Below are 24,283 nucleotides of genomic sequence, written 5' to 3'. Positions count from 1 at the left end.
TTCAAGCAAAAATTTACAACATACAAAGGACCAAAATCATCATTTATAATCAAATAAAAGAAACATTTTGTAAATATCTTTTGGCACTTTTGGTCCTCCATACACTCTATCCCACATCTGTTAAGGTTTTCAGAGGATTTTTGTTTTCTTTTTTTTCCCCTTGCTGGTTCCATCTACACATATCAGACACTGTCAAAGTAACATAATTGGACCAGACGAAGGCTTAGCACAAGCTTAGACAACAACATAAGATTCCCATGTTACCTGTCAGATGGACTACACTGTTGTTAATGAGCATCATAAGGTACGGGATTTAACAGAAACTTTAATGAGTTTTAGCAGGATCTGATGGTGGTCTCCCAGTCCCACATCACAAATGTATCCTGAGATGCCTTACCTGTCCATCATCCCAACACAATCTTGGAGTCTTGGCCCGACGCACCTGCAGGGCAGAGAAACCAGAGAGATCATCCATTAAATCGGGGACAGGTTATGAGTAAACCTCATGTTGCTTTTCTTCCACGTCAATCAGCTGTCACTGGGCAGGGACCTGTGAAATATTGAATCCCGAGCATGGCTGACCGCTTGTCAATATGACACGAAGAGGTGTGTGAGCTGGAAGGCTTGTTTGTTCTCATTTGGTTCACGTGCTATTTCAATGGATTTCTGGGCTGAGACAAAAAACCCAACAAACATCCCAACATACATCATTTAGTTCAAACCAAAGTGCTGTTTCAAACCTATGGGGAAATCAATGGGAAAGAGACAAATATCAATCTAAAAAGAAAACTTTCAATAGTTATAAAAGATTAATAACGGCAATTTAAAAAAGAGCACAATAAGGCCATTTCTGACTCCACTGAGCATTTCCTCATTTTAGCGACAAAAAACAGTAATGAGGTTGAGAAATGTTGGGTGTGAACTTGTGATCTAAAGTTTTAGAGAATGGAGGTCAAGATTCACATATTCTGGTATGACAGGATTTACTGTCGGGCCTTCTAGTGGTATTAACAGCCACCCTCATTCCTCACACAGCTTTATAAAGTGGCATTTACCTTAAATATGGAAGCTGCAGGGATATTTCTTAAAAGAATCTAAAGCCTTTTATGGCATACAGTTTTATTGCAGTGGTGTTATACTGTTTGCATGTCTGCTTGATAAACGGCTGAGCATAATGACAGCTTGTCAGTGAGGAAAAAGGAGCCGCCCAAGTGATGAATACACAGATAATAATCACCTAAATATGCAAATCTCCTCAGCTCTTTGGGGTTTTTCCGCTCTCTGTATTTACAAAAATTTACATTTACAAAAGCAGCTTTCAAAACCCACCGCACGCTACCTGCCCAGAGACACGTGGCAGATGGACAAGACTTCCTACTCCCTAAAAAACAAAGTAAAGCATTAGAATTGATCAAATTGATAGATAGCAGCATGTGTTTCCTTCAAGGATTGGTGGAGAGAGAAAAACAGAGGTAACAGAGCAATGTGACTGTATACGTATGTGCGACAAGCTTTTTGGAGTTAACCATTTTATTGGGTAAGCTATCTGTATTTTGGGCGAGGCCTGTATGGGTCAACCCATGGTGGAGCCTTTCGAACGCATTGACCTCATTATACATTTCCTTGAAGATTCTTCCTGCCTTAGGAAAACCTGATGCCTACACTACAACGTAGAGTATTTGAGGGCTTAGTTCAGGGTTAATGCTGCGTTTTTATTGTTACAAAAATGTACTTTTCACAAGGGTGATGGTAACTTCTGCTGCAGACCTAACATTCATGTACAATATCACTACCTACTGATCAGCTAAGTTCCTAGATGATCTTGTGGACTACAGTGGATAGATACTCGGGGTATCTATGGTTTTAAGATAGTCTAAAGCAGGGGTGTCCAACTCCAGGCCTCAAGGGCCAGTGTCCTGTAGGTTTTAGATGTTGCCTTGATCCAACACAGCTGATTCAAATGGCTTGAAGTTCTCCAGATGCCTGGTAATGAACTAATCATTTGATTCAGGTGTGTTGACCCAGGGTGAGATCTAAAACCTGCCGGACACCGGCCCTTGAGGCCTGGAGTTGGACACCCTGGTCCACAGCTTCGCTATGACAACCATCAGTAAGTACTGCATATCTCATCTAGCTGTGAGCAATGTTATCAAAGTCTCAGTGTAGCCTCAATGTAACATGGCAGCTACATCTTATACCTTAAACGTTCTGAGCTTGTATACAATTTGCAGGTAAGCCTACTTTACTGCTTTTAATTATGCTTTATTCTTTCTTTGCACATCTTGTTTTTCAGTCCATTTAACATCAGTGAGGTTTCTGCTGAAAGAATTTAGTCTCTCCAATGTCTACAATACATGTTTCCATCACATTTATTAAATTATCAATCATTTCATTGTTAATTGGCCCTGCCGTGAAATGTTTGATGACTGAAAAGAAGAATGCTGTAGTGTTTCTTGTGAGATATCACTCTTTATCTTTCGAAGAATCACATTTATCTTTTTCTCCAAGAACAAGAAATACAAGTTTATCTTTGTTTCTTCCTATCGGAACAATCAAAGCAGGATGGTGGTGAAAGCACAGCGATCAGTAAGAAGTGTTGTTAACACTAGGTAAGCTGGAAGTGATTAGAGTAGACTCTTAGCTGCTCATTAATTCCAGATCCTTGAATGGAGGACTTTTGAACAACAAGAAAGACACAGGAGAACAGGTTTTGAATGCTTCGGTGTGTGTGCACGCGAAGGCTGTGTGAGCACACACGACACAACAAATTGCTTAGCAAATTAGGAGAGCAGGCTAACTTTGGAATTAAATCGGTGACAACTGTGGCTCCTCAAAAGTCACTTGGTTGTCAATTAAATGGTGTACCAAATAGCTAATTAGCAAGTAATCAGTGTCTGTATCCAGTGTTGTGTTGTGTTGTGTGTGTGTGTGTGTGTGTGTGTGTGTGTGTGTGTGTGTGTGTGTGTGTGTGTGTGTGTTTTCAATCAGTTTTCTTTCTGCATTAGCAGAGAACAAAGGACTTTTCTGACAACAGACACAACAAGCCAGGGATTATTTTTTGTCAGGAAAGTCGTCTAATGAGTGACCTGCCATGTGAACGTGTCCTTAAACAAGGTACCGATTCTATACAAGATAATATTAATATTAATATATATATAATATAATATTCTTAATATATATATATAATATTCTTAATATATATATATAATATTCTTGATCTTCAACTTGTGTATCTGTAAATAATTTGTACCTTTTCCATCCTTTGTCATCCCCTCTACTTCGAAAATTCTCCTTTCCATGTCTCTTTAAAGCTGCACTGATACTATCAACATTTACAGGCTAGCTGCAGTAAAATAAAATGACCTCCTGCCATGTTAGAGAATGAACATTAAGTTCCTTTCTACTGCACATCGTCTCGCCAGCCCTGTTGCTAGGATTCAGAAGTCTAACTTTGTTTGCAGAGACCACCGACAAGCTCCACCTCAGCACCTCACTCATCATCTTCTGTCTGTCTTACCAGTCCCCACTGTTCGGCTTCTTCCATAATAGTCTCCCCACTAGCAGAAAATCTAAAAAGGCCTGGGCTCAAGTTCAAAGCCAAAGCCATACTGGCTTCAAAAAACAAGCTTTAGAGGATGAAAACATAAACAGGTAAGAACGGTAAATTTTCCCCACAACCACAACTGCCATTCTTTTGAAGACTTATACTGCTTTGGCCTCAGTATTAAAGTATGTCGGGAGAGACGTGATGGCTAAACTATTATTTATAACTTTGATTGGCAGGCATTTTGTAGAACATTAAGAAACTCACATAAATTCACTGTGTGTTTAAATCTGCCACATTTTATTTAGTTATTTTATAGTTTAAAAAGGAACAGAACACATTTAAAACTAAGTGCACTGATGATACCTAGCTGCTAATGTACATCTGTTGTCTCAGAGCACACAGACAGTACTCAACTTCAAGACAACAAAAACAGCACATAAATAATATATTATAATATATGATATATAAAAGTTAATCAGTGATAAAATTCAATCAATATGAACAGACAGATAAAAGGCTGCTGGTGGTTGTGCTAAACTTAGCAAAAAAAGTGATGTTATCACATCCTTCAGAGCATTAGGGCACAGGTTAACCTTTAGGGAAATAATACTTTTGGATTTGTTGGGTAGAATATGATAGGAAGGTTTACACCGTTTTCATTATTTTTATGAAAAAAATAAAGCTAAGGACTAGCTTAGTTTAATGCTAACTGGCTTAGTTTACTGCTAAGCTAAGACCATTAGCTTAGCAATAAACTAAGCCAAATAGCAAATAAGGCTAAAAAAAAAAAAAAAGATATTTGGCTCTGTGCAAAATTATATACAACACAAACATCTGCCCAGTTTTTGGAGGTTGATGGGTTAGCTAATGGGGACATTTATAAACCTGTTTCCTGTCTCTATACATGGCTAAGCCGATTTCCAACTAGTTTTGGCTACTAGCTATCATGGTCTGGGTGCAGTGTTGCCAACTCCTCAGTAAGGAAAATTGCTATTGGCGGTCCTAAAACTCGCTAGAAGTCGCTAAATGACGTCATTGCCTAATTTGCATAATTGGTCATGCTAATCTAATTGTAACCTATGTTGTTGGAGAGAGAAATAACATCGTGGAAGAGACATAAAGTGAGTAAAAAACGTCCTAAATTGCATCTAGAGTTTATATAGAAATACAAATTAAATTTCTTTTAGCAATTATTGTTTTTTTTAATGTCACTATTCCAACCCTGCTCCTTTACCCGGGCTTGGACCGGCAAAAGTGACCCGAAATAGGCACTCTGGTGGAGTTACTTTGTGTGTGTGTGTTTATAAGTAGTTTTAAACCTTGTGATCCACAAAACAGCATAAGAGTAAAAGAGTAAAAGAAGAACTGACTGCGTTACAGCACCCGCTGCTTGTTGAGAGTAAAAGCAATACGCGCTTTCACGTCTTTTTTTTAGAAAAAAAGTCGCTAAGGGGTCTTTTTTTAGAAAAAAAGTCGCTAAGGGGTCTGAAAACTCGCTAAATATAGCGACAAAGTCGCTAAGTTGGCAACACTGTCTAGGTGTGGCTGGAAAATTCCGCTGAAGGTCTGGACCTCCCTGGTATCCACCCATGGGCAGGGCCTACAGCCTCCCTCACCTGAAGCTGATTGAGGCAATTAGGTTGGAGATTTAAGCTGCTTGCTGACACTGCTTCCTCGCCAGTTCGTCAACTACCCTATGTTGGTAACCAGGCCTCATGCGTCTTGTCTATGATTCTCAATGCTTTACTTACCTTGCAATCTTGTGTTCTAGTTACTCCTGGAAATTCCATCACACTGAACCACTCATCTTGGAAATCTGGTTAACCCGCCTGCTTTCAGAATCATCTCCTTGCCTCACCTGCCTGCCCTCCTGCCCTTACACCACCACAGGATCTTCACCGCTCAGTTACAGCTGACACACACCACCAAACCCACCCAGACCGCACTACCTCTCCTTCAACGCTTCCATCTCCCACCTGCACAGTAAGACGAAGATTTTCATAGCTTCCATCCTCTCCAGAACTCCTCATTGGCTACCGCTTTAACACTGCTCTCCTCTCTTCCAGTACGTAGCTAATCACCAGCCAGCTGCCGTTGCTTTCTTGGACCTGTCCCCTTGCTTTATCCCTTTCCCCTGGCCAAGACCCTCACGTCCCATGTGTCAAGCCTAAAGCCAAGTGCCATCGTAAACATCATTCTTGTGCTAGTTAATAAACCTTTGTTGAAACCTTTCCTCAGCCTCCGCTTTGGGTAATCTGCACGTGGGTTTGATTTTTGGTACTCGGCCTCCAGCCGTTTTGTGACACCAGCGTAATGTACTAATGAGGGTGCTGTCAATCTAACTGTTAGCAAGAGAGCAAATCTGTATATTTTCTGAAAGTTAAACTATTACTTTAGTCCAATTTTAAAACCCACTACTTATATGCAAAACAAGACACTACTAATAGCCACTTGAGGCTAACTTCAAAAGTGAGCCATGATACACCCCATGTTAAAATCCCCAACTTTACAGCAGAATTAATCATATTTATAGCTTAGTATAACAAAACAGTTTAGTCTCTAATGTCCTGTTCTGTGACAACTATATGATTATTTTTTAAATACGAAACTCAGCCTTTTAAATTACATTATGCCTTAAAGAAATACACGAGTAGCTAATTGGATATAAAGTGGCAAATTCAACTCAATTTAAGAATATTCGTGGTGTAGATGATTATGTACCCTCTCTCACTCATAATGCTAGAAACTGGGCTCAAGAGACTAAAAGGTTCAGCTAAGTGATTGCCAATTTTTAAAAAAATCTGTCAACAAATATCAACAAGTGGCTATCTCATTTTCCCAGGGCCAGATTCCTCTGTCCTTACGGCTTGTTTTCTCAGATTATGGGTCAAAATGAAAACATATTTGCAATGATATGAAATAGAAAAACAAGCAATAAACTGTCATTTTTGTACAAAGTCTCAATAGATTAACTGAATAACTGATTCAGTACTAATCCCCATTATCATCTCACACCTATTTTGGCAGCTATCCCTGGATGAGTTCTAAATGTGCTTTTTACAGCAAGCACAGACAGTTTCCCCAATTTTTATTCAAATGTAAGCAGAAGATGGCAAATGCTATCTTGCTCACTCCTTAATGAGCTAAATCTGGTCCTTTTTGGATCTTTGGTGCATGCAGCTCTTGTTCACTCTTCCACCTGCTTCTTTACCTAGAGCCAGCCATTTTTCCTCTATGTCTTCTTTATCGTTTTCCCACATCACTCTGCCTGCTGACTTCATATCTCCCCTACTACTGTCTGTCCCTTCATTCATTCATTCAGTTCATCTGCACTGTACCTTAAGGGTCAATACATTCCACCCCTGACTGGAGGGCATCCCCAAATCTAGCAACAGGTCAAAGAATGTAGCACCTGCAAGATTAAATCATGCTCTCTCCCTCTTTCAGTCCCCTCTCCTTGGGAGAGAGGTGGTCCTTGTCTGTTATACCTCCTGAGTGCAATGCAGTATGACTCCATGATGCTTTTAACAGCATAAAAGCACCAAAGCCAGAAGCTGCTCAGGGTAACTATGAAGGCGAGTGGACACTTGAAAGAAACGGATTAACTTTTATACATAGACACATCTTTATGTATCATCCCTCTCTTACCCCTGGGTGCAATTGGCATGGCAGGGATGACACTCGTTGTTGGCCTTGGCGTATTTGAAGATGAAACTGTTGGCTCCCTGCAGCCCATCGGGGCACTTCTCTACGCAGTTAGGGCCGTCTTTGAAGTGGAGGCATTTTACACACTGGTCTGGGCCCTGTGAGGAGAGCACAACAAGGAGGAGCGAGATGAGAAGATGGGTTACAAAGAGGGTGGTAGACAAGGGGTGAATAAAGAAGAAGGAGGTAAAGGTGGCAGTAAGAGGAGATAACATAAAACAAGAACAAAATAATGGGTGAAGAGCTAAAAGAAACCAGTGGAGAAAAATAAAGTTAAGAAAAAGTTCATGGAAATTCATACAGCGATAATCCCACATGAATCCCAAGCAATGATTTATACATTGTATTGCAAAAAGTATTTGCTCGTGTGCCTTAACACACACATGAACTTGAGTGACCTCCCATTCTTTATCCATGTGATGTTGGCCCACAATTTGCAGCAATAACAGCTTCAGCTCTTCTAGGAACGCTTACCACAGGTTTAAGAGTGTTTATGAGAAGTTTTGACCGTTCTTTCAGAAGAAAATTTATGAGGTCAGACACAAAGGCCTGTCTCATAGGCTCTGCTTTAATTCATCCAAATTCATTTGTCCTTGCTTTGTGCACTGGTCATGTTGGAAGAGGAAGGTACCACCCCCAAACTGTTCCCACAGATGTCTTGGTATGCTGATGCATTAAGAGTTTCTTTCACTGGATCTAAGGTAATCCCCCCTCCACCAAACTTTACAATTGGCACAATGCAGTCAGACCAGTACTGTTCCCCTGGCGACCATCAAACCCAGACTCTTCCATTTGATTTCCAGACAGAGAACTAAGATTCGTCACTCGAGGAAACATATCTTCACTACTCTAGAGTCCAGTGGTGGGGTGCTTTACACCACTGCATCCGACCCTTGGTGATCTAAGGCTTAGATGCAGCCATGCTGCCATGGAAACCTGCGCCATTAAGCTCTCTACGCACCGTTCTTGAGCTAATCTGAAGGCCACGTGGAGTTTGGAGTTGGTGACGTCTGTGCAATATGTGCCTCAGCATCCACAGACCCCAGTGTGATTTAGTGTAGCTTCTACTTTGTTCTAATCCCACTAACAGTTGACGATTGAATATTTAGTAGTGTGGAAATTTCACGTCTGGACTTGTTGCACAGGTTGCATCCTGTCACATTACCACACTGGAATTCACTGAGCTACTGAGAGTGATGCATTCCTTCACACATTTTTGTAGTAGCAGTCTGCATGTCTGGATGTTTGATTTTATACACCTGTGGCCATGAAAGTGATTGGAACACCTGAATTAAAAGATTTGGATGGGAGAGTGAACACTTTTGGCAGTATAATCCATGTTGAGCTAAAGTGCCTGGAATTTATTCCACTGTATCCCTGATAAAACTGGGAAAATGGTTAGGGAGTCAGGTTGTGCCAAAAAAAAGTGCACACTGAAAGTGATGGAGGAGACGACAAGAGGTAAGTGAACACGAGCTCAGCTGCAGCAGGAGCATGAATAAGTTAGAATGGGAGCGGAAAACTGACTGTACACTTTGTGTGAATGTCTATTTGCGTGTGCACGAAGTGCTGACAAAAGTGTAAGCTTAAAATTGCACAGAGGTGTGTGTATGTGTGTGTTGTGAAGAACAAGTTGCATTCTGGCGGCTGGGCTTTTCAGCTCCACGCTCTGCTGCTAACGACAGCCACGGCGACCTGATGGACAGCTTCTCACCACTTGACACATTTAGACACACACCATCAATAAACATTATGCTCACTTTGCGTAGTTGCGTGTCTGTGTGTGAGCAGGGCAGATGCATACAGATGTCCGAATGCATTTAAGTATGTCCGTGGACACTGCGCATGTGCGTCTGCGTGTGACTGAGCACCCGTGGATGATTGACTCTGGTGTTATTCACTGCTCAGCTGTGACCAGCATCCCAACGTCACCAGCCTTTGCGCATCCTTGAGGAGCTGCTCTCTCTCTCTTCATCTGTTATTCTCTCCCTCAGACAGTCATAAAAGGTTAGTCACACAGTCACTAGAATCCGTGAAACAAGTCATGCTGCACATTAGATGCAACTTTTTCGTAATGAAACATTGCGCTGTAAAATCAGCTTCCTGTAGAGTTATAGATCGTACCCACATTTGTCCCACTACAGTATTTATGCCACCAGGATTCAGAATTCATCATAGTAAAGAAAAAAAACAACAAGCAGGTAATTTAATTAAATAACAGTATTGTAATGGATATTATTGGATGTAATCACTCTATACTGTATGTGAGCACAAGTAATTTAGTCCAGGGGTTTTGAAATAGCTCAGAAAAAGTTTCCAAGGATATTCTCATAACCACGTGGATGTACCTGGTTTCAAATTCGCACGTCTTGATAACGCAGAATAAGTCACATACACAATATGCACAAATGGCCATATCTTTGAATTCAGGTGTTTTCAATCCATTTGACAGAGGCGTATAAAAACAAGTACCTAACCATACAGTCTGCCTTTATAAACATCTGTGAGAGAATGGGTCGTCCTACTGAGCTAACTGGAACAGAGTGCAGTGCTGTAATAGGATGTGGGACCAGCTCCCAGTTTGGATTCGGGAGACAGACACCCTCTCTACTTTTTCTTTTTCATAACGCTTATAGTTGAATCAGGTGACTCTGAATCCTCTCTTAGTTACAGTAGAATATGCCTAGGCTGCTGGGCGCTTGCCATGATGCACTGAGTGTTTCCTCTTCACTCAGTCATGTTTATCTCATTTCATCTCTGGCTCTCTTCCACAGTGTCTTTGTCCTGTCTTCCTCCCCTCACCCCAACAAATCGTGTTAGAAAGCTGTCCCTCTCTGAGCCTGGTTCTACTGGAAACTTGTTCCTCTTTAAAGGGAGTTTTTCCTTCCCACTGTTGCCTAGGACTTGCTCAAAGGGGATTGTTTAATTGTTGGTGTTTTCTCTGTACTATTGTAGGGTCTTTACCTTTTAACATAAAGCAGTTGAAGACAACTGCTGTTATGATTTGGTGCTAGATCTATAAAACTGAATTGAATCACGCTGAAATTGAATTCATGTCTTGCACTTTCAGTATTTTTTCTGGCCCCTGGTGTCATCCATATGTATATTTAAAAATATTTATTTTGAAGGTGAGCTGTCTCACCTTCAAAATAAAAATTGCTGTAGTAAGGCACGCATTTTCCACTCAAGGGAAATGTTCTTTGTTTCTGGTTCGAACTTTCACCACACCTCGGGAATTCGTTGGTGATTGCTGCAATCACCTGTAGTTTTATATGAAGAATAGTAACTTGTCTGCAAACAATCTGCTGGTAACCAAACAAATCACAAGGAGGGTTTTGGTACAGCATCCTCATTGTGAAGGATTTCACCTGTCAACAGCCAGCAACCTCAAGGAACCGCTTAGCAAACGGTCAAGGAATACACATCGCTGACAGAGGGTCGTTGACCAGTCTCTAGACTTTAGTTGACAATAATTCTGATCATGTCCTGAGATCTGTATTCAGTTACAACATCTAGACTGATTTGTCAGCTTACTATATTTTCTTTTTATGCTTTTTACAAGTACAAAGTACAGAAAATATATAGTAATTCACAGGAATTTTAGCAAAAACTACCGCAGTTATGTTGTGGAGATTATTTTTGGCATATGTGGATTCTTCTGCTTTCCAATCCCTTTAATCATCCTGCAACTCCTGAGACGTTTGGCAACCTTTTCTGGGCGTCCCTGCAGGTTTGATACGAGCACTGGCGTATACCCTAGCATGATAATGATGCAGCTGCAGCCTTGCATGAGCAGATTTGTTTGCATTTGGTGTTGCTGCGTACAATTTCTGTGCACATGCATGCAGATGTGCATGTTCTCCACTGACATTTCAGCAAGGAAACATTTTGGAGAGTCGTATTGCGATCATTCTAAAAGTGACTTTACCGGAAGGTCAGAATCTAATCTCATTTTGCTTTTTTTTTGACTGTGTGCATGGGTGCTTGCCAAAAGCATGCCTCCAAAAGTAGCTACAGTACTTTATCATCCCTCCCATTAACCTACCATTCACCTTTGCAAACAGTACTTATATCTTCGGAAATCCTGTGTGCAAAACAAAGCAAAATAAGTTGGAAATCCACTTTGGCACGTAGAAGATAGTCCCCTATCTTGCACAGAAAAATGAGGAGTGGTTTTAATCTAAACAGCTTATTTCCTGTATTTATAAAATGTATTCTTAAGTAAAAAGGAAGTTGAGACTGAGGGTCTTACCGGACCGAGACATGTCACAGTGTTTCCATCCATCTTCTCACATTGGCTATCGCACGCCAGGCACACGGATCCATTGGCAAATTCACGCTCTTCCCTGATAAATAAGAAAAATGAAAATAGGAATGCATGTATTATAGATTTGAGAGCACAGTGAAATATTGATTAAGAGCATGCCGCAAGTACGAGCTGTACATTGAGGCCTTTTTCAACAAAATCAAGTGTGATACAACAACCGGTTTATCTGGGTCATCTCCAAGATGCAGTGCCCTCTGCTGAAGGGGCATGCAGGGCAGCGAGCTACCTAAAACTATTTGACCAGGTTAACGGCTTAGTATGGTCAATATGCTTACAGAGAAAGTCCATGAATAATGAACGTCTTTTTAAATCATAGGCAAACATGAGGGGATGTGTGGAAGGTGGAGGAAGCAGGAGAAGAGATGGTGGGAGGGAAGGAGGAACGGGAAAGATGGTATGAAAGGCCACGGAGAGGGCATTTAGAGAGGGAGTTTGCTTTTGATAGGACCAGAGTGAAGAGACAGAGGGAGTGTGTGATAAAAGAAAAAGAAAAAAAAGCCAAACACATTTTCTTTTCATCCCGTTATCAAAGAATCACTGCGGTTCCTGCAACGTCTAAAACGCTTCAGTCAGCCGGTTAATGTGTACTTTATGTTGGTTTTGTTTTTTCGCTTCTGAGGGGAAAGAAAGTAAACAATAGAGCTCGATATTGGGTTTATACACTGCAATTACCCTGGCAAGAGCTCCACATAGCCCCAGGCCTTACTGTTGAATCCTTATATGTGTATATTGGTGTGTTTCTGTGCGTGATTGTGTGTGTGTGTGTGTCTGTGTGTGTGCACTCGCATACTCTCAATCTAAAAATTCCTGTCTTGTTTGTGTCCGAATAAGCGCATTATCTTCACTTTTGAAGTGCGGCGTCTCGGGCGGGCGGAGGCAGGCTGCTGTCAATAACAACTGCTGCCGATCAAAACCACTTTTCACATCAGAGGGATCGATCAGCCAATGCAGAGGACAGACGCTCTCAGAGGAGGATTCGCCCAGTTACAAACAAACCTCTTTCTCACAGCAGCGGGATAATGAAAGGGACTGTATGTGTGCGCGCGTGCACGTGCATGATTTTTGTTCATATTTGCATGTGATGCTATTGGGGTGGAATAAAGAGTCCACAGATTCCTCCTTGTGAGCTGTTTTTATAAGATGTGGCACTGAGAATTTTGGATCTCCTGCGGGTATGTGGGTTTTTATGCATTTTCATGTGGGTAATATTAGATGAAAACCTTTTAGACTCGGTAGTTTTAAAAGCAACAAAAAAAAGAGAAACTAAACATCCTGACACTCTAGTGTTCAGATCACATTAAAAGGCAATAAAAATGAAGATAAAATCCCAGATTTCCCTTTGCTGAGCCTTTATTTCAGGGTAGTTTTTCTTTAAATGGTCCTATTGATTCTTTATGATCACAGCAGTTTGTCTGACACATCCAAAAAGCAGAGTGTGTAAGCTACAGATGGTCCTTTTATTAATGATGTTTTCAGTGGGAAACTCCCATAGCTCTCTTTGCATTTCTCCCCCAGCTTTTTTTCCCTTGTTCCAAAATAAATTAGATTCCTCGCTCCGAGGCACTATGCAGGGGAATCCTTTAGGGGGGAAAAAGGCCCAGGCAGTGGAGAGATATCTCTTTTCTTGGTTGAGGTGGAAGAAAAGATACATGGAGCAGAATGGGTGAGAGACAAAGACCTCTGCAGTCATGCTCTCTGGGGTCATTTCCATTCCTTCAAAGCCGTTCTTCCTGATTGGCCTCCTTCACAGCTGGTAGTGCGCGCCAAAGCCCCACTGGGGGGATGACCTGATGGGGGATTAGTCCTGTTTTGGTGGAATTTAAGCAGGGCTGTGGCCGCTGTTCAGAAATCCAAACATCCAAATAGCCACAGCACGGTCAACCCACCAAAGCAACTTTTTAAATTTTTTTTAATTAAACCCATTCAGCTCCTCCCTCACTCACTCACTCCCTCCCTCCCTCCCTCCCTCCTCCCCCAACCCCAGTGGGATTGCATTTCAGTCCTCCCTGCTCACCCCCAAACTCCTTTGCTCTCTCTTTGTTTTATTCAACAGACGTATAAACTGAAGGGAGAAGAACGAGCTGAAGAATCTTAAGGTTTAAAATCACCATCCCGAGAACATTTTTAATGAGCTAACACTAAATTCTTGAGAGATATACAGTTCAGTAGCTTCAGAACAAAGTGAAATATTAAGCAAATCTATGCTGCATACAGCAAAAGTGCTGAAAATAAGCAGCGCTATGACAATCTGCTGTCCATATCCAGTCATTAAATTAGTGTACAGACTGTGGAAATAAGACTAAAATGATTTTTTAAAGGTGAAAACTATATATAACTCACATACCGTAACAGAACAGTATTGGCTGTACCCACTTTTTTTTAAAAATCAATTTAGATATGCCATGATGTGGCTTTTTTATGCAGATGATATGACTTTCTTCAACAATTCAACAGTGTATTTGTATCTACTTCTACAATCTTCAAGACACATGCCATAGAATAAAGAAAATGTACATAGCAAGAATAATGATATTAAACACAGTGACCCCATGGCAAACTCCAGTCACTGGGGAAGATTCCTTGACCAGTATTCGAAGCGGTTGGTAAAAAGTTTGGTCAGTCGCATGTTGCTGCAGTCGTATTTTGAAATGAAGGGATGGACTCATCTACAAACACTGTGCACTTACTCTCTGAGCTGCAAACTGTGAAAAATGCAACACAAGCCAGAAATTTAAAAAAAGTTCACTTTTACAGAAAAAAGTGCCTCAGTGCCACAACTTTTACTTGGAAGGCAAACTGTCTACATTGTTTCGCACTTTATCAAGTTGTACTGCCCTGCGGATAGTAGTTGAAATAGATAGTACGGTAGTTTTCGACCAATTTCACCCAGCAGGAGCCAGAAACTGCCAGGAATCTTTGCCAACCAGTCAGGGACTACACCTAGCAGCTTTTAAGAAGTGTAACCAGAGGTACACTTCAACTGTGAGAGACAGAATGTGAAAAAAAAATCCATGAATTCACATGGTAGGATTTGTAAAGAATTTATTCGTAAATTAGGGTGGAAAATAAATATTTGGTCACCTCAAACAAGGAAAATCTCTGGCTCTCACAGACCTGTAACGTCTTCTGTAAGAAGCTTTTCTGTCCCCCACTCGTTACCTGTATGAATGGCACCTGTTGGAACTCATCATCTGTATAAAAGACACCTGTCCACAGCCTCAAACAGTCAGACTCCAAACTCCGCCACGGCCAAGACCAAAGAGCTTTCGAAGGACACCAGGAAAAGTATTGTAGACCTGCACCAGACTGGGAAGAGTGAATCTACAATAGGCAAGCAGCTTGGTGTGAAAAAATCAACTGTGGGAGCAATCATCAGAAAATGGAAGACATACAAGACCACTGATAATCTCCCTCGATCTGGGGCTCCACGCAAGATCTCATCCCGTGGGGTCAAAATGATCATGAGAACGGTGAGCAAAGATCCCAGAACCACACGGGGGGACCTGGTGAATGACCTGCAGAGAGCTGGGACCAAAGTAACAAAGGTCACCATCAGTAACACACTACAACGGCAGGGAATCAAATCCCGCAGTGCCAGACGTGTTCCGCTGCTGAAGCCAGTGCATGTCCAGGCCCGTCTGAAGTTTGCCAGAGAGCACATGGATGATACAGCAGAGGATTGGGAGAATGTCATGTGGTCAGATGAAACCAAAGTAGAACTTTTTGGTATAAACTCAACTCGTCGTGTTTGGAGGAAGAAGAATACTGAGTTGCATCCCAAGAACACCATACCTACTGTGAAGCATGGGGGTGGAAACATCATGCTATGGGGCTGTTTTTCTGCCAAGGGGACAGGACGACTGATCCGTGTTAAGGACAGAATGAATGGGGCCATGTATCGTGAGATTTTGAGCCAAAACCTCCTTCCATCAGTGAGAACTTTGAAGATGAAACGAGGCTGGGTCTTCCAACATGACAATGATCCAAAACACACCGCCCGGGCAACAAAGGAGTGGCTCCGTAAGAAGCATTTGAAAGTCCTGGAGTGGCCTAGCCAGTCTCCAGACCTCAACCCCATAGAAAATCTGTGGCGGGAGTTGAAAGTCCGTGTTGCTCGGCGACAGCCCCAAAACATCACTGCTCTCGAGAAGATCTGCATGGAGGAATGGGCCAAAATACCAGCTACTGTGTGTGCAAACCTGGTAAAGACCTATAGTAAACGTTTGACCTCTGTTATTGCCAACAAAGGTTATGTTACAAAGTATTGAGTTGTATTTTTGTTATTGACCAAATACTTATTTTCCACCCTGATTTACGAATAAATTCTTTACAAATCCTACCATGTGGATTCATGGATTTTTTTTTTCACATTCTGTCTCTCACAGTTGAAGTGTACCTCTGGTGCAAATTACTGACCTCTGTCATCATTTTAGGTGGGGGAACTTGCACAATCGGTGGCTGACTAAATACTTTTTTGCCCCACTGTAAAAGCAAGTAAATACCAACTCAGCACTCTTTGTTGGTAGGTAGACACTTCTTACACCAGGCCTTTGGGTTATGGATGTTCTGATTCCACAAGTCAGGCCAGTGACTCAAAACAAAAAGTGGGCCTGTTGAATATTGCTTGCATTTCCTCACTGTGACTGACTGTATTTACAGTATTGGAAACAAGTGTGGTTCAGCCGCTCCCTGCCATGCGCCTTTCCTCGTCTTCTTCAAAGCCTTCGCTATGAGCTGTTTTCCCCGGCAACTTCAAAGCTTCCCTCCCACAAACGGCGCAGGAAAGGACCAGCAACAAGTCAACATGACCGAGGGTTGCTCGCTCTCATACACACTTACACACGCGCTCTCCTCTTCCCCTGAGGAAAACACGAGCCTGACATCACACCGCTTGGAAGAAAAGTCATATTTATCTTGTGGCAGATGCTGCCGGTACAGTCTTATTTTAGATGGATGCTTTCAAGTGTTGCGATTCACAGCATCTCCCCGTTCATTCAAGAACAGCAAGAAAAAGGCTGGAAACTACGTCTACAAAGGAGGGTTTCTCCCCAGGTGAGTTGGCAGTGATCTTTTTGATGTGCCTCTTGGCAACATAGAGGGATGACCTGAATGCAATTACTCACAGCAAAGATCAGTGGATTGTGAGGACACTCGGAAACAGCTTGCTTCATTTTCCTGCTCAGTGCAGTAAACACTCATGTCTGTCAGTCCAAATGGGTGATTTGAAATGAAATGTGCTTCAACAATGGTGTATACTTAAATTGAGTTTGGACAGTGGGTGTAATATGCAGCCAAATGTTCCTCTGACTGTTCGCACTGTAAAATTCCTTATTGGTTCATCTCATTACATTCATGCCAATCAGCAATTAGACTCTCCTCCTCCAGAGCCCTTGAGGATGTTTTGACTTCATTTTCATGCATTAAAACAGTTTAAATTGATTTTATTTCTGCTGCTTGTCACGTATGGCTGTTTGCTGAGGAATTAATCCAGCTTCCTGGGACCACAATGATCAGAAATGTGTTGGTTTTTTTTTATTCTTTCACAGTTTAAGTCAGATCTACTCAAAGATATTTCCAGACCCACGTACAACATTTGCTCAGAATGTGTCAGAGGAAGGAAAGGACTTTTACTGAATGAATCGACTACTCACCCATCAAAAAGGTTGCAGGACTGAACGCAGGTACGGCCTCGCTTGAAATATCGGCAAGAGAGGCACTGGTCTGGCCCTGGTCCCCAACAGCCATCGTCCGAACACATTCGGTCACACACCATTCGTTGTTGGACTGTGAGGAGAATGTTCAAATGGTCAAAATAGTATAATTTTCTTTTAAAGACAACAGGGAGGATGTTTGGTGTCAACACATTAAACAAGTGTTGGGGTACGATCACCTGTTAAGTGTGTATGTGGCTAATATCCAGCTTATATCTTTGATGATCCTTGGTCTGGCTATCAGCTATCAATTATATATCAGTTATATATTGTGGTTACGTAACACCTCGAAATGTCTGTGTCTTGGGATACGGCACAGTACGATCAGATACAGGCACTATATTTTGTCCTCTTGTACACAAAAATAACTTTAAAATTCTCAAGTTCTACCAAAGTGCTTAACAGTTTTATTAAACATCTCTACACATATCAGTACTAAACAAATTAGGGTCCTGCAGCACAGACCTAGAAACTGGTTGGCAACTGGTTAGCAACCAGTGGACATGAAGGAAAAACATGTATTCCCCAATGATTGTTAAGTAGTTGGTGGCTTTTGCTAGTATTGTTGCAATAAACAGTGAGACTGTGAAAAGTGAAATGCAATTGCAAGAACTGGGTCCTAGGATCACCAATGTTTGGCTTGATAGAAGTGTTGCTCACGTCACTTCCTGTATGGCAACTCTGCCTCCTATTTTGATAGCAGGGACATATGTATACCTGAAGATCATTTGTGTTATTTTTTTAACAACATAAAATTGGTTGTACAGTCCTCTGAACTCGGTTTGTTCCAATAATTGATGCAATTGTCTTCTCAATCTAAAAATTAAGAATGGTGCAAAAGTTACAGACATTAACACATTTTCATCTTTGACCCCTTGGTGGCACAAGATGAAAAAAGTTGGCGAAATGGATCACAAGACTGTCGAAAGTCAGTGTTGATTCTTGGGGAACCCACAGACTTCATTGGCAGAATGTCTTTTCTTTAAGATGTCTATAACATTGCTGCCTGTCCCAAATTATAAGTGTATAAATGTAGCAATGTGTGTATATCTATTCTGTATTCATGCCTAGGAGATAAGTCAGTGCTTGTAAATGGACTGCATTTATATATTTTTTTCTACAGCTATCGGAAGCTCAAACTGCTGTATGTTTCTGCCCACCTGAGTGAGTAAACATTGGTATTCCCCACATCTCTGCCATTAAAGAACACATCCACTATAATTGTAACCCCCCCCCCCCCCCCCCCCCACCCTTTCCTGTTGAACCACAACAATCAATAATGCTCATCACACTCAATCGCTGAGTGACACACATATCCCCGGGAGTGTCGCCTGGTGGGGGCCAAACCCTTTGTCAACAGGAGAACAGTCAATCGTAGACAGTGGGTTGAGCCTAATGAAGAGACCTGTGTAAGGTGCCATCGATCGATCTCTAATACACACACCGTACTCATTAACTGGCTAATGATATGAACCGCAGTGTGGCAGGACCGTGAAAAACTATGGCGGCTTAGTTATCTCCATCTCAGACACAGAAAGCTTTAGTGGCAACCACCTCTAACAAATCCTCACAAATATTATAAATAAGCTCATTACCCTGGGTATTGTGGAATCATATGAGCAATATGTCCCTTTATTTGCCTGTTGTTCATTCCATCACGCCTCCACTTCCCATTGCAAGCATTATACTTAACATACCTTTAAGGCATGACAGTTCCCATGAAATTGGCCAAGTCAGTGTGTAATACTGGGGTAGAGTTAATTAGAGTGCTAATGGTACCATGGCTATGGCTGTCGTTTAGTCTCATTCCTACTGTTTTCCCTTTTCTTGTGCCTCTGGCTGCTGTTTTTTTCTCTCTCTTTTAGTATATTGTGTGGCTGTGGTTAAATCATCCACTTTTTCAGTCACTCCCTCATCCATACATCTATCTTCTGCCTTTTGTCTGGGACTGGCTGAAACCCAAACCTCTCACCCCCCAGCCACCTTCTCCAGTTTATGTGGGGTTTATGCTGGTCAACAGAGAGAGATGTAATCTCTCCAGCATGTCCTTGGTCTACCTCAGGGCCTCCTCGTAGAATGGCATGTAACACCTCACCCAGGAGGCATCCTAGTCAGATGCCCAAACCACCTCAGCTGACTCCTTTTGATGTGGATGAGTAGTAGTGATTTTATTACTGTACACTGATTTTTCATGCATCATAAGGATTTCTTAGAGCACTATATAGTGGATGAAATTTGCATTGCACTTGCACAACGGAGACGCATTCACTCTGACAGACTGCTCAGTTCATCTGTGTAGCATTAAAGAGTAACTTACACTAACTTTTAATGTTATAATGTTAGTGTGTGAATGTGTGTGTGAATGGGTGGATGACTGGATATGTAAAGCGCTTTGGGGTCCTTAGGGACTAGTAAAGCGCTATATAAATACAGGCCATTTACCATTTACCATTTATACTGTTAAAATCCAACCCACACTGAGAGTCAATCACTTTAAACTTCTAAAAGATACTCTAAACGTATCCTGTCTACTTTATTGCAGGTAACTTTCACATGAACTAGTCCAAAAAGCAGATGCTAGCAGCTAACAAAAACTAGCCAGCTAGCACATCACTTTTACCCAATCGGCTTTCATTGCAATTTAAATTTCGCATGGCCTTGTCCTCACATAGAACCGGTGCTCAGAAATTACTCCAGCAATTTATCCATCCAATCATCCTTTTAACTGACCCCTTTGTTATGAAATGTGTGTGTACCAGATGTGGTCATTGCTAACACTGAACACTGACCCAGCCAAGTTTGTCCCTTGTGTTGTTCGGCCTCTTCAGTAGCTCTTTGCTTCCACGTGACTCGGGTCCTTTATCTCATTTGCCACCACCACCCTGTCTCCTGCTGCCACATTTTCTTTTGCCACTCTCAGCTTCATGTCATTTTCCCGTCACCTCTCTCCTGTTTTTCCCAACCTGCCACGCGCTCTGTCCACCTCACCTGGAACCTTCCCTAGTTTTCCTGGCAGCCACAGCCTGTCTGTCACACTCTCTCAAACTTGAACACCAGCCAAACCCAAATTAGCAATAGTCAAAATGCAATAAAACTACAGTTTCTGAGTGGTGCTGCTCACACCCCTCCTGAAACACTCAGTACGATTACGTGGAGGAAAAAACAGGAGAGCAGGAGTTCTTGAAAGGTTTAAAAACTATTCAGAACCCTACTTTGGCATCAAAATTTGAACCATTTTGGATTAATTATGCAGCTAAGACACTGCGTAATGATGCAATATTGCTTAAACTCTGATTCCTCCCTCAGAAGGTGCAGAGGTCTGCAAAAGCTAAAAACTTTAATAGTCTTAACACCACATCTACTCACTGCACTCCTTTGGATCTTGGTTGTTACGGACGAGGACTTTTTGGCTCGGGGTCCTAAATAGCGACGTCCAGTTGATAGTGTTATAGAAGCAGAGGCGGCTGTTGTTGAAGATGTAGACGTTCCCGGCGCTGATCTCACTCAACGACTGGAACTGGAGTGAGGAGATCCAACGCTGCTTCAAGATCAAAAGAGAAATACCACTTCCACTGAAAGAGAAGAGAGAATAGAAAAGGAAATGAGTCATGGCAAAGGGAGAAGGGGTAGAGGGGACGAGTAGGGAGAAGAAAGGAAATCAGAGAGAAATAACAAATTTAAAAGAAATAGTTGGAAGCACACAAGAAGATTTGGAAAGCAATTTTAACAAGATGGAAGAAGAGAAAGTAGGATGAAGGAGTAATTGAGGGTTTAGGAGGGGGGGGGGAAGGAAAGGAAAAGACAAGGTTAGAGGGTGGGATGAAAATATATGATGGAGAGGAACAGTAATGAGGGGAGAAAGGGAAAATGGATTAAGAGTTAAGCTAAGAGTCAGACAAAAGAAGAACAAGAAGTCACGTAAAGCTAGAGAAAAAAAAACTCCTATTAAAAATGTAATGTTAGAAAAAAAAAGAAATACCAGACATAAAGAAACTTTTGCAGATGTAGAAAGTTTCTCCAGCTCGGACTTGTACTCGAGCACTGCTGAGCTACATGTACATCATGGGCATTTACAAAACACGACTGGACCTCCTTTGACTCTGCAGCACTATCTCTCTCGAATCTGTCACTTGCAAGCAAACACAGAACCTGTTATCAAAACAGGGCAAATCAAAGCTGTGTGACAACAGCGCTTCAAAGAGCTTCTGTGAGCAAAAACCTGCCGGTGGCTCACCAGCTCCAACGGCGAGCATCCGAAAAGAGGAAACAGCAGGAAATTAGATGATGCTCTCAGAAAAAAAGACCATAAAATGCTCGAAATGGCCAATTTTGCCAACTTTTCTCTAAAGAATCCAGGAACCAGCTGAGCTAAGTCCTTCTTCTGGCAAATGCAAATCTGTGCATCACTATTTTGAGTAATTTTGCTAACAGACAGCCAGCACAAACCAATCACATAACCTCTTTGGCAAAGATAGAAATACTATAATTTAGCTGCAGGCTTCAAACATGGTTATTTCTGCAGAATTGTGACATCATTTTGCAGCCTACGAGGTCTCTCCTTGACAAGGGCAGCTGATAACACTGGTCTACAATTTTTGAAAAGTTGCATGCATCAAACAGCATATTAGATGCCATAGCAACTCAATTCAAGGTGTATCAAGGTGGGATGTTGTCACATACAGACGTTTCATCAATTATTCGGAATATTCTGACATGCAAATATGTTGATAACGTCCCGGAGTCTTATCATTTTAAGCATCTGTTTCATTTTCAACGATCAGAAAGGAAAGAAAAGTTTGACTACATTTATTTCACAAGCATTTTGTCTATAGACAAGTGTAATATGAACAATCCCTCTGGAGTTAAGTGAGTATAATGGCTTTATTTTAATTTATTTAAATGTATGCTGTATAGCTTTGTGGAATTTATTATTACTCCTCAGTAATGAATGAGCAGAAAGCGGTGATATTGCAGTGTTTCCTCTTTACTGATCTCGCTCAGACGCACGCATTTGCAAACCTGCAACATCCATCCAGTTTTGTTACGTGGGCAAACAGGATATTATAGACATCCTTGTTCTGTCTTAGACATTTTCCAGATGAGATGTAAACATGGGTCTTAAAAGGTGTCTTCCCACCTGGGCTTTGCTGGAAAACCTCTAAGAGCTTTTGTCCAGGATGCATCATGATTGGAAGCCCAAACCCAATACAGTTGGCTCCTTTCAATGCAAAAGAGGAGTGGCCCTACTCCCAGCTCCCTGTGGATGTCTGGGCTCCTCACTCTATTTCTAAGGTACAGCCAACCACCTTACAAAGGAAACTAATTCCAGCATTTAACAGATGTATTCTTTTAGTGACTACCCCAGACCATATGTGAGGGTTGGATATATATTGGCTGGTGATTTGGAAACTGTCTCTCTTCACCACAATAGTCCAGTACAATACCCACGTTACTGCTGACATCCCAACAATCCAACTTTTTACAATCCACCTGCTCCTCTGTTGTGAACAATACTCAGAGATAGTTAAATGCCTTCTTGGGGCAGCTACCGTAGTTTACTCACAGGGAAGCCTTCCAATGGTTAGAGGGAAAGTGTAAGTGCACCCAAATGATTTATCCTGCAATGGTCCAATTTTGGCAGCGTGGTATCGCGTCAGGTCATAGCAAGAAGGTCCTGCCTTCAAATTCTGGTTACACTGGCTGTAGGTTTAACTGTGAACAGGACTGGCTATCTGTCTTTATGTGTTAGCCCTGTAACAGCCTGGCAATCTGGTGAATCTAGTCTCTCGGCCCTGAAATGGATAAGTGGAAGAAAATCCATGGATGGACAGAAGAAAGTTAGTGTGGGCATGCCTGCAAACATACCTGTAAAGAGCTCTGCCTCCAATGGTAGCCAGGCTGGAAAAAACACTAAGATCTGTCATGTTTTCAGGCCAGGATTGGATGTTGAGGTAACCTAAAGAAGACATGTCAGGCAAAGTGGTTGAACATGTGCTAATTAGTATGTGGCGGTATTTGATGAAGGAGCACAAAAATAATGAGCAACGGATAAAAACCCTTCTGTTGCCTACATCCAAAGTTTCAGATCACGGAGCTGCTCTGAAGTTCAAGCAAGAAACCCTTTTCTTTGTAGGAAATGCACTTGCAGAAGACAATATTTAATATTTAATATTGCTAATTAAAAGAATGGATTTAATATTCTGCACAATTTGTCTGGTTGCCTTTAATGACAGATTATATCAAATCAGCATCTGTGGAAATGACATTAAAAGGGATAGGAGCAGGAAATGGCTGGGATAGAATGGCCATTGCTCTTTCTTATTGCTTAGGTTTTCATTATGAAAATGCAGTTTCACTCCATTAGCTGTTTGGCTCAACTGCAAGTCGCGGTTTAATATGACAAAAGGGTTTGTATACGAGGTATTGCTCATCCCTTAAGGCCTCTAATAGCTAATGAATAAGTACACACACAAGGATGCACACAGCAGCAGCAGCACACAGTGAAAGAACGTATAACTATGGAGATATTGCACACACACAATAACATTATATGCACCAGAGCTCCTTTTTGAGCTTACTGGCAAAAATCTGCTGTCCTCTTAAAGCTTTCTTTCACTACTTTAGAGGCCAAATAATTCACACGGCCGCATGCACAAACACACCCTGTAATTCTTCTTGTATTCAGTGTTTCCAAGTGAGGCCGTCTTACCTGTGATCTCTTTCACGGTGCGGAACACGTTGAGGCGCTCAGGGTCCAAAGGCCCAATACCGTGATACATATCCCTGAAGAGAAGTATAAAGCATAATAAGTCTATGTTGCTAAAGCAAGGCTTTATAAATGAACGTTTCATTAAGGTTTTTAAGCCAACTAAAGCCGATAGCCAAATTATGATTTATAATCATTCTGTCCTCAGGATGCTGTTAAGAGTATCTGACAAGGTAAGAGCGCTCCCTGACCTTCACTGCTCTCTTTTTTTCTCCATGTGCAGTGGT

The 24,283-nt window shown here is 41.7% G+C and overlaps 1 protein-coding gene and 1 long non-coding RNA gene across 5 annotated transcripts in view; one reads left to right on the top strand and one right to left on the bottom strand.

Moving 5' to 3' along the window:
- The window catches only part of LOC101467929 (receptor tyrosine-protein kinase erbB-4), a 377,596-nt gene that overhangs the window by 80,506 nt on the left and 272,807 nt on the right, over nucleotides 1-24,283 (bottom strand). For all 3 annotated transcript variants that reach the window (XM_023153471.3, XM_004562566.4, XM_014409895.4), the window contains exons 10-16: nucleotides 24,000-24,073; nucleotides 23,156-23,246; nucleotides 20,657-20,862; nucleotides 17,231-17,363; nucleotides 11,505-11,598; nucleotides 7,196-7,350; nucleotides 398-442 (exon numbers count right to left, since the gene is read on the bottom strand). In XM_023153471.3, the coding sequence (XP_023009239.1) occupies nucleotides 398-442; nucleotides 7,196-7,350; nucleotides 11,505-11,598; nucleotides 17,231-17,363; nucleotides 20,657-20,862; nucleotides 23,156-23,246; nucleotides 24,000-24,073 (798 nt within the window). The remainder of the gene's footprint in view (nucleotides 1-397; nucleotides 443-7,195; nucleotides 7,351-11,504; nucleotides 11,599-17,230; nucleotides 17,364-20,656; nucleotides 20,863-23,155; nucleotides 23,247-23,999; nucleotides 24,074-24,283) is intronic.
- LOC105941175 (uncharacterized) lies at nucleotides 2,045-5,757 on the top strand. Of its 2 annotated transcripts, none has more exons than XR_013095658.1 (5): nucleotides 2,045-2,110; nucleotides 3,009-3,114; nucleotides 3,462-3,651; nucleotides 5,319-5,530; nucleotides 5,614-5,757. It is a non-coding gene; the product is annotated as an uncharacterized LOC105941175 (long non-coding RNA). The 2 variants fall into 2 exon arrangements; XR_001167801.4 differs by having other exon boundaries at nucleotides 2,076-2,110; nucleotides 3,006-3,114.

Source organism: Maylandia zebra, linkage group LG23 (assembly GCF_041146795.1).
Source record: "Maylandia zebra isolate NMK-2024a linkage group LG23, Mzebra_GT3a, whole genome shotgun sequence".
Classification (NCBI taxonomy): Eukaryota; Metazoa; Chordata; class Actinopteri; order Cichliformes; family Cichlidae; genus Maylandia; species Maylandia zebra.
Note: the sequence above shows the minus strand (reverse complement) of the source record. Positions and strands in the feature narration are given on the sequence as shown.